Source organism: Chrysochloris asiatica, unplaced genomic scaffold (genome assembly GCF_000296735.1).
Source record: "Chrysochloris asiatica unplaced genomic scaffold, ChrAsi1.0 scaffold00143, whole genome shotgun sequence".
Classification (NCBI taxonomy): Eukaryota; Metazoa; Chordata; class Mammalia; order Afrosoricida; family Chrysochloridae; genus Chrysochloris; species Chrysochloris asiatica.
Window position 1 is genome coordinate 5,970,638 of NW_006408661.1, and position 10,086 is coordinate 5,980,723.

Consider the following 10,086-nt stretch of genomic DNA (forward strand, 5'->3'; position numbering starts at 1 on the left):
AGAGAAAAAATAGAAGTTATCAAAGACTTCATTTTGCTTGAATCCACTGTCAACACTTGTGGAAGCAGCAGTCAAGAAATGAGAGTATTGCATTTGGAAAATCTGCTGTATAAGACTTCTTTAAAAAGTTTAAGAGCAAAGATGCCAGTTTGAGACTAACATGCCTGACCCAAGCCATTGTATTTTCAATAGATGCATGTAAGAGTTGGACTGTGAATAAGGAAGAACGTAGAAGAATTGATGCATTTGAGTTATGGTGTTGGAGAAAAATATTAAAAATACCATATACTGCTAGAAGAACAAACAAGTCTGTGTTGGAAGAAGTGTAGCCAGAATCCTAATTAGAAGCCAGGATGGCAATACTGACATATCAGTAGGGATCAGTCCCTGGAAAAGGATATAATTAATGCATGGTGAATTGGAGGGTTACCTAACATAAAAGGGGAAGTCTCCCTAATGATAGATTGGCACAGTTGCAGTAACAGTGAGCTCAAGCTGAACAAAGATTGTGAAAATGATGCAGGACCTGGCAGTGCTTCATTCTGTTGTGAATGGAATCACTGTGAGTCAGAGCCAACTCCATGGCACCTAACAGCAACAACATGTAGTATTTTAACTTCATGATTGATTCTAATGTATCCTTTAAGCATAAGATGTATCTTTTCATTTAGTACTGTCTCGATTTTGCTGAGCATCAGTGTTCTTGTGTCTTAATGTAATTGCTTGATAACAATTTTAGAATGCACTACAATTTGATTTAGTCCACTTGAGAACTAGGCAGGACTAATATCCATTGTTAAAGATACTTGGAGATGCCAGTGAAGGAACCTTACATTCTAGTTCATTTTGATTTGATACGTGCTGAGAATTTATATTTCCAATCCAGATGTATAGAGTCAGAATCTACATTTTAGCAAGATCCCCAGGTGATTCATCTAATCCTGGCAGTTCAGCTGTCAGAGGTACATGAGTTCACAGGAAAAATTGGCATCTGAGCACTTATACCTAGGTGGTGGTAGTTTGTTGTTAAGTGCTGTTGAGAGTTGGTTCCAACTCATAGTGACCTAGTATAACTGGAGTGGGGAATGTCTGGCCCTGCCAAAGCAACCACAGTTCCAGCCATCATATTGTTGTTAAGTGCCTCTGAGTCGGTTCCAACCTATAGCGACCCTATATAGGGTTTCTGAGGAGCAATTGGTGAGCTTGAACCACCAACCTTGCGGTTCAAACCAACTTCGCAGTTCGTTCAGCACATTAACCCATAGCACCACACCAGTACTCCAGCCATCACATTGTTGTTGTTACGTGTTGTGGAGTCGGTTCTGACTCATAGCGACCCTGCACAGGGTTTCTGAGGCTGTAAATCTTTACGGGAGCAGAATGCCTCTTCTTTCTCGCGTGGAACCGCTGGTAGTTTCGAACTGCTGACTTTGCGGTTCATAGCCTGATTCGTAGCCACTACGCTACCAGAGCCATCACATTAGGGGTGAGTTAATTAAGGGACCAAATGTAGCCAGCTAATTTCTAAGTTGATAATTTTGCATGGCCTGAGAATGATGTGATAAATTTTGACAGAAAAAGGGTTCCCCAGCCCTGCTGTATAGGATTTCCAAGGAGCAGTTAGTGAGTTTGAACCACTGACTTTGAGGTCCGGTGCTTATCCTACAGCATCACACCAGTACAAGATGGAATTAAGCACTGCTAGGCTGGCGTCGTTCATGAGGGAAAAGCCTCCAGATTTCATGCTACTGCTGAAACTTGGAAAACATGACATTTTGAGGGGGACATTATTAAATTTACTCCTCTGCTCTACAAATTGATAGAATAAAATGAATTAAGGGGGAAATTTATGTTTTCATCCATGTAAGATAAACTATGTACAAAGGTTTGTACAATACTACCTTAGGATAAAGGACTTTGGCTTCTCAGGCTACACACTCAGATTGAATTCTAGAGGGAAAAAAAGAAACTGTTCTCCAAAATAATTACAGGCATTCCATAGATTAAAAACGAGATTAATTCCTAAGTGCACCTTTAAGTCAGATTTGTAGGTGAATCAGAACAGGTGCATACAGTACTTACTTAGTCTTACTTTAGTGCAAGAAAGGAGCTGTCAGATAAACACTGTACTGCTAACCACAAAGTCAGCGGTTCAAACCCACCAACTGCTCCACAGGAGAAAGATGAGGCTTTTTGCTACTGTGAAGATTTACAATCTTGGAAACCCTAGACAGGATCTCTGAGTCAGAATCAAATTGATGGCAGTGGGTTTGGTTTGATTAGTGCAAGAGGAATCCTGGTGGCTCTGTGGGCTAGGCAATGGGCTGCTAAGTGCAAGGTCAAATCACCAGCAACTCTTGGAGACAAATGAGGCTGCCTGCTCCCGTAAAAGATTTATAATGTCTCCTTAACCTGTAGGGTCACAATGAGTTGGAATTGACTCAATGGCAGTGGGGCTTTTAGTGCTAGGAGTCCCAGTGGCATAGTGGGTTAAGCATGTTAGGTTAGCAGTTTGAATCCACCGGTTTTTTTTCCCTCAGGAGAAAAATGTATAGAAAGATGAAACTATCTGCTCCCCTAAAGATTTACAGTCTCAGAAATCCTATGGAGCAACCCTGCTTAGACTTGGGTCATTGTGAGTCGAAATCTACTCTATACCTGTGGGTTTAGGACAAGAGAGGAGCTCTGGTGACACAGTGGGTAAATGCTTGGCTGCTAACCAAAAAGTTGACAGTCCAAACCTACCAGAAGCTCCATGGGAAAAAGATGTGGCAGTCTGCTCCTGTAAAGAGTAAAGATTACAGCTTTGGAAACCCTAGTAGCAATTCCATTCTTTCCTATAGGATCGTTATGAGTCAAAGTTGACTTAACTATACAGGCTTTGGATTTTTAGTGTAAGCAAAGGCCTGAAATCTTCCCCATGATTTAAAACCTGCACCTGTGGCAAGTGAAGGTGACTGTGATAAGGAGTTTGTTGTAAATAGGGGTTGGTTTGGTCATTTCAGAGTGAGGGCAAATTGATATAAAGTTAAAGAGTGCAAGTACCAGTTGTCTGTAAAATAGCCGTTCATAATTTTACTGGTTTGAGTTTTAGGTTTGTGCATTAATAAGATTGCCCTTCTATGTAGCTATGCCAGTAGTGGTTATCTGGGCACCACACCTGTTGTTATTCCAACTCATAATGACCCCAAAGGACAGAGTAGAACAAGCTTCAAATCTTTATGGACGCTGACTGCCACATCTTCCTCTTGCAGAGCACCTGGGGGATTTCGCCCATTGACCTTTTGGTGGCAGCAGAGTGCTTAACCACTGTTACACTTGGGTTCCCTGGGCACCATAAAAGGCTACTTTTTTCCCTCTCTCTCAGAGGTTCACAGTTCAAAATTCCTTTGTATTTCTTGTAGCTTGGTTTGAAGACTATTTGAGAATTCTGGTATGAGCATATAAAGTAATTATTTCTCAGTCTGTCTTAGAGGGAAACTGGGAATTTGTTCCCAAGTAACTTCTTGGTTCTCTTTGGTATTCATTGCTTGACATTACCTAACCTGTTCACTCTCCATGTGTTAATCCTATAAACATAGCCATCTCAACAGCTATAAGCTGACTGCCAGGAACCGTTAATGATTAGGTATGCAAGATATTTAAATTACTACCAAATAGTTAAACCTACTACCACTCATCTGCCCGTCTGTCATAGTGGTGGCTGCTAGTATGTTGCTGTGATACTGGAAGATATACCCTCAGTATTTAAAATACCAATGTTGTTGTTGTTGTTGTTGTTAATATGCCGTGGAGTCGATTCCGACTCATTGTGGCCCTATACAGGGTTTCCGAGGCTGTAAATCTTTACAGGAACAGAAAGCCTCATCTTTCTCCCACGGAACAGCTAGATTCAGAATGGACATGAAACTAGGGCTATCACTGCTGACATCAGATGAATCTTGGTTAAAAGCAGAATATACCAGAAAGATGACAAACCAATACATAGTGGTTTGAACAGAACAAGGGGATGCTGAATGATTTAAAATCAGGAAAGGTATGTGCCAGGGTTGTGTCCTGTCACCATGTGATCTGTACAGTAAGCAAATAATCCCAGAAGGAGGAAGCCACATTAACAACCTGAGATATGTGGATGATACAAACTTGCTTGTTGGTGAAGATGACTTAGAATATATACTGATGAAGATCAAAGACTACAGCCTTCAGTATGGATTGCACCTCAACATAAAACAAAAATCCTCACCACTGGACCAATAAATAACATCAATGATAAATGGAGAAAAGATTGGATCCACAAACAACACTCATTGGATACAGCAGTCAAGAAATCAAACAACACATTGCATTAGGCAAATCTACTGCACAAGACCTCTTAAAAGTAAGTGTTCAAGAACAAAGATGTCACTTTGAGGACTAAGGTACACCTGACCTAAGCACATTAAACCACAGCGCCACAACACTATTGATATTTTGGACTGGACCATTCTTTGTTGTGTGGAATCCTGTACATTGTAGGATACTTAGCAGCATCCCTAGCGTCTGACTCCTCACTAGATACCAGTAGCACTCTCCCACCAGTTGTGAGAACCAAACATGTTTCCAGACATTGCAGAATGTCTCTTGGATGCATATTTCTAGCATGGTATTTCTAAAACCTAACATGTTGCTCTGTAGGTTAAGCACTGGACTGCTAACCACAAGGTTAGTGATTTAAACCAACCACCTACTCCTTGAAAACCCTGTAACAGGGTAGCTATGAGCCAGAACCAACTCAAAGACACTTAACAACAACAACTCCATATTAGAACCATCTGGCAAACTTTTAAAGGGGTGGGTGCAGGTACCCAGACACCACCTTTTACCCAGAGATTCTGATTTAATTGTTGTGAAATAGTCCCTGAACCTTCGTAGATTTTATTGATGGTGATGTAGACGTCATCCATTTGTTTTTAAGCTCATTCTGATGTGTAGTCAGATATGAGAAGCATTGCTGTTGAGGAGAGCCACTCAGAATTCCTGAGTAGTTTTAATTGTTACCTAGCTTTGAAGTCTTGAGCAAATTACTTTAATTCTTCAGTTTTCATTGTCTTCAGGTACACACTTAGAGATCAGACTAGATAATTTCCGAAGTTCTTAATTGGAAAAGAATACTAATTTATTATTGTAGCCCTTTGGATATGTTTCTTTCTTATGTGATTTTTACTTAAAGGAAGATCTAATCCAAACTCAGTTTTTCATGTTGTTCTTCACTTTTATCTCTGTCTTCTTTTAGCTTTTTTGTTTAATCTTTAATAAGTAAATTATTTAGATATTAAATTTTATCAGACTTTAAAGCTGATTTAAGGAATCCTTGTAGCATGGTGGATTGCTAGCTGGGTTGCTAACCACAAGGTCAACAGTTTGAATCTACCAGTCATTCCATGGGAGATAGATGATCCTTTCTGCTTCTGTAAAGATTTACAACCCTAGAAACTCTATACAGGGTTGCTAAAGTCAGAACCAACTTGAGGGCACACAGCCACCACCAACACCAGCATAAAGATAATTTACACCTTCTGGATTATGTTTAAAGGGGAAACCCTGGTAGAGTTCCCCAGGAGGGTTTTTTAGATGCTGTACTATTTCAGGTCTTTTATTTGTTAACATAATAATTTTTTAGTGTATTTCTTGAGCAAGGCCGATCTTATATCACAAGCCATAATAATCATCAAGAGAAAATCGTTTTCAAAATTGGTTGCTGTTATGTCGAGGTTTTCACATGTCTTAGTATTGTTTTGTAGGAGAATTTCCTATAGGAGTGGGGTGGGGCGTTGCCAATCAACAACATACACTAAGGGCTGATAGGGCTGATAGAGTGTGGTTAGATCCTAAGGTCATTGTTATTCCAAGGAAAACAACAATACCTAGTGCCAAACTGTAAAGCCATTTGAACTGCAGGGTTGACAGTTCAAGCTTACCAGCTGCTCCTCAGAAACCCTATACAGGGTCGCTATTGGTCGGAACCGACTCAATGACACTTAACAACAACAACCATTTATTGAGTGCTTGTGGGCCAGATAAACAGTAACTGTGAGGAGTGGTCATGATTTACAGGTAAGGAAACTTGAGACTTGGAAAGCCTTGTAGCTAGAAATTGTCAGCTCTTGGATTTGAACCCATTTCATTTGCAGTCTTGAGTTCTGAACTGTTGTGTAACACTGCCTCCCTCAAAAGGGTTAACCCTCCATTAATTTTGATCTTATTCAGATAAAGCTTACCCCTAACTAGGTGGATCTCAGTGGAATGTTAAGAGTTAAGTTGAGATAAAATGTTAGACTGTTCCTAGCTTAGTGCCCAATGCACAATCGTCTCCCAGTAATATGTTTCCCAAATACATATTCTTAGATGTACCATTATCTTATTATTTTTAGTTTTTGTCCTTAAACTTTGGTTGGAATTAAATTATTCTCTGTTTTTTATCCTGGGACCAGAGAGAATTAAGCAATGTAAAAAAATTGAGTGACTCTTTTTTTATTTATAGTAAAGTTGGTACATGGTACCATTCTAAATGCACAAGAGAGAAATTAACTTATTAATACAATGAATAGTTTACTGTTTTAAGGCTTAATTATTGGTTGAAAGGATACAAATTGCTTTAAGTGGCTCTGCACTGCTAACTACAGGGTTGGTAGTTCAAACCCACCAGCTGCTCCTTGGAAACCCTATACAGGGTCACTATGAGTCAGAACCAACTGGATAGTACTTAACAGCAACAAAGTGCCATTGAGTCATTTCTGACTTGACAACACTTAGCAACAACAATTATAAGCATTTGGACTGCATAATTAGAATTCTTAATTTACTAGTATTAGTCCTGGTGTGGTGCTGTAGGATTCTGCACTGGGTCACAAGGTCGGTTGAACCACGAGATCAGCAGTGAGCATGTATGGCAGCTGATGTGTATGATGGCTAGCATGTATATATGTATGTATGTATAAGAGTCCTGGTGTGGCACTGGTCTGTAGTGTCAGTTTGAACCACCAGGTTGGCTGTTCAAACCCACCATCTGCTCCTGAGAAACCCTATACAGTGTCGCCTATGAGTCAGAATCAAGTCGACGGCACTTAACAGCAACAAACAACATTTTATATATGTGTGTGTGTATATATAAAATTAAGTTCCATCAGGAATCCTGCTGTGGTGCTAAAGAATAAGCACTGGATCCTAATCACAAGGTTGGTAGTTCAAACCCACCAGCCACTCCTTGGAAATCCTATGAGTTGGAACCAACTAGATAGTATTTAATAACAACAAAATGCTGTTAAGTTGGTACCACTCAGTGATCCTGCATAGGATTTCCAAGTCTGAAAATTTGGCAAGGGAAGCAAATAGCCTCATCTTTCTCCCACAGAGTGGCTGGTAGGCTTGAACTGGTGACCTTGTGGTTCACAATCCAGTGCTGATTCTCTCGTGCCACTTTGCTCCACATATGTATTGACAAAAGACTGGGAAACACATATACATAACTGTTTTGGTATTGAACAAGTGCTGAGAATTCTCATTTTTAAACCTACTTTTAGTCTTCAATTTGCTGGTATACCGATTTCAATGAATTCAGTGCATGCCTTAATTGAGTAGAATTGATTTCCTTGTCTTCTTAACCTCTAAATGTCCCTTTAAAAAAATTTTTTTTTTTTTGAAGCAAAAATTTGACTTACATTGTTAAATTAAAAGAATAATTGTTTGTATTGGCTTTTGCATGTTTCAAGTATTGTTAAAACTATTGTGAAATTAGAATTTTTTTTCTGATCCAGAAAGAGTTCAGTGTTTTGATAGTTAAGATGAAATCGAAACTTTCATTTGATGATGAATGATGATTTCACATTTCTTTCTTTTAGGTTGACAATAGCATTTTTTGCACTCTCCGGGCTGGATATGTTGGATTCCTTAGAAGTAGTGAACAAAGATAATATCATAGAATGGATTTACTCCCTGCAGGTCCTTCCCACAGAAGACAGTGAGTGAGTTTTTAGACTTTTATTTTTAGTGTAACTAGTTGTATTTGGCATAACATGTGCTAGACTGGCAAATCATAATATTTATTCTTATGCAATTAATATTGCATACATCTCTCTTTTCCCTGTAATACAATGCTCTTAATCTGTTCAAATATAACACGTAACAAATATAATGATTGATTTCTTAAGAGAGCTTATTAAAATTGGCTGGAATTAAATAGAGATGCTGATTTAATTCAGTCCCTATAGTTTTAGAAGTATTGGGTTGTATTCTCATGTGTTTTCTTTGTTAACTTTTCTCACTGCTTTTAGGCAGTGTCTGTAGTGAAACCATACCATGAGGAACAGCACTGAGTGTTTAACTTTTCTCTGTATGTCTTGCATTGAATTGGTCACAATGGTAGCACCGTTCCATGATGTACACAAGGGAGCTTCAAAAACTTCATAGAAAAATGGAATTGAAAACTAGTGGAATTTTTCCAAGAACTTTTTGAAGTGCCCTCTAACAAGAAAAACGTAACTTCTCCATCAATGATTGTTCATTATTTGTATTTGGCATTTGTGTTTGGTTACTTCTAGAGCACTGTTTTTTTTCATTTCCAGCTATTTTTCTGTCTTCAGTGAAAACATCTTTCTTTGCCATCAAAAATTTAATTTCAGTTTCTGATCTTTTCCCTCTAATGTTTTACTTAGCTCTTGTAAGTCATCATTTCTTCCATTTGCTTTAGCTCTTCTATGAGCTAGTTTCAGAGTCTGTTCTGACATCCATTTTGAAATTTTCTTTTTTTTCCTCTCCTTTTAATGCTGCCCTGCTTTCTTCATATAAGATGTCTTCTCAGCTTGTGTGATCTTTGGCATTTCAGCTATTAGTGTAATGTGTCAAGTCTATTCTTGAGATGATCTCTAAATTCAGTTGGGATATACTTAAGGTTGTATTAGTGTCTCAGACTTGTTTTCAGTTTCTTCGGCTTCAATTTGAACTTGATGATCTGTTCAACTGTTGGTCCCTGGCCTTATTCTGACTGGTGATATTGAACTTCTCGATAGTCTCTTTCCACTGATGTAGTCAGTTTCATTCCTGTGTGTTCCATCTGGTGAGGTACACATGTATAGTTACCATTCATGATGTTGAAAAAAAGATATTTGCTATGAGTAGCCATTGGTCTTATAAAATTCTGTCATGCAATCTCTGGTCATTTTTACTACCCTGGAATTAAAAGATGGTAGAATTTTTTCCATGAACTTTTTGAAAGGTCCCTAGTATTTTCCAACTACCCATCCTTCTCTGTTTCCAGTTTTCACATTTTAATCACCCTCTTGATTGCATATTTGATAAAGATCAGACAACAGATGTTGGTAAAAATCTTTTATTTCTTCATCTTTGTCATTATTGGTTGATGCACAAAATTGAATAGTAGTCATAGTAAATGATCTTCCTTGTAAGTGTGTGGAAATTATCCTATCGCTGACAGCATTGCCTATCAGGAAAGATCTTGACATTTTCTTTTTGACAGTGAATATGACACCATTCTTCGATTTGTCATTTCCAAAATAGTAGAATATGATTGTACGATTCAAACTGGTCAGTAGCAATCCATTTCAGCTCACCGATGCATAGGACATTAAACTTCTCACCTCAACTATTTTATGATGACCAAATTCTCATCTTCCATTTAAGAGATTTGAACTTGATTCCTAGGTACCACCCATCTATCAAGAATTGTGTGTTACACCCTTGGAACAACAGTGTTCTGTGGGTAGATAATGAACAGAGACACAGGCTGAATGGGTATGGGAGGAAGAGTGGGAGTATACCCACAAATATATACGAGTTTGAAAGAAGTTGTTTGTACATGGGTATTTGCCTTTCCTGCAAACACAGCTGTAAATGTAATGGAGCATACAGTGAGCAAAATGATGAAAATTTCTTAGGTATTATCAAACACCTTAAGGCAATGAGTGACTGGGCCAGGGGTATGAGGACCATGGTCTCAGGAGACACCATGATCAGTTGATATAGTTTAGAAAGACAATTTTCTACATTCTGTACTTCGGTGAGCAACATCTGGAATCTTAAAAGTTCATGAAC

The 10,086-nt window shown here is 38.6% G+C and overlaps 1 protein-coding gene across 2 annotated transcripts in view; it reads left to right on the forward strand.

The window, feature by feature from the left end:
* The window catches only part of PGGT1B (protein geranylgeranyltransferase type I, beta subunit), a 98,990-nt gene that overhangs the window by 8,047 nt on the left and 80,857 nt on the right, over positions 1 to 10,086 (forward strand). For both annotated transcript variants that reach the window (XM_006870534.1, XM_006870535.1), the window contains exon 2: positions 7,878 to 7,996. In XM_006870534.1, coding sequence (XP_006870596.1) covers positions 7,878 to 7,996 — 119 coding nt within the window. The remainder of the gene's footprint in view (positions 1 to 7,877; positions 7,997 to 10,086) is intronic.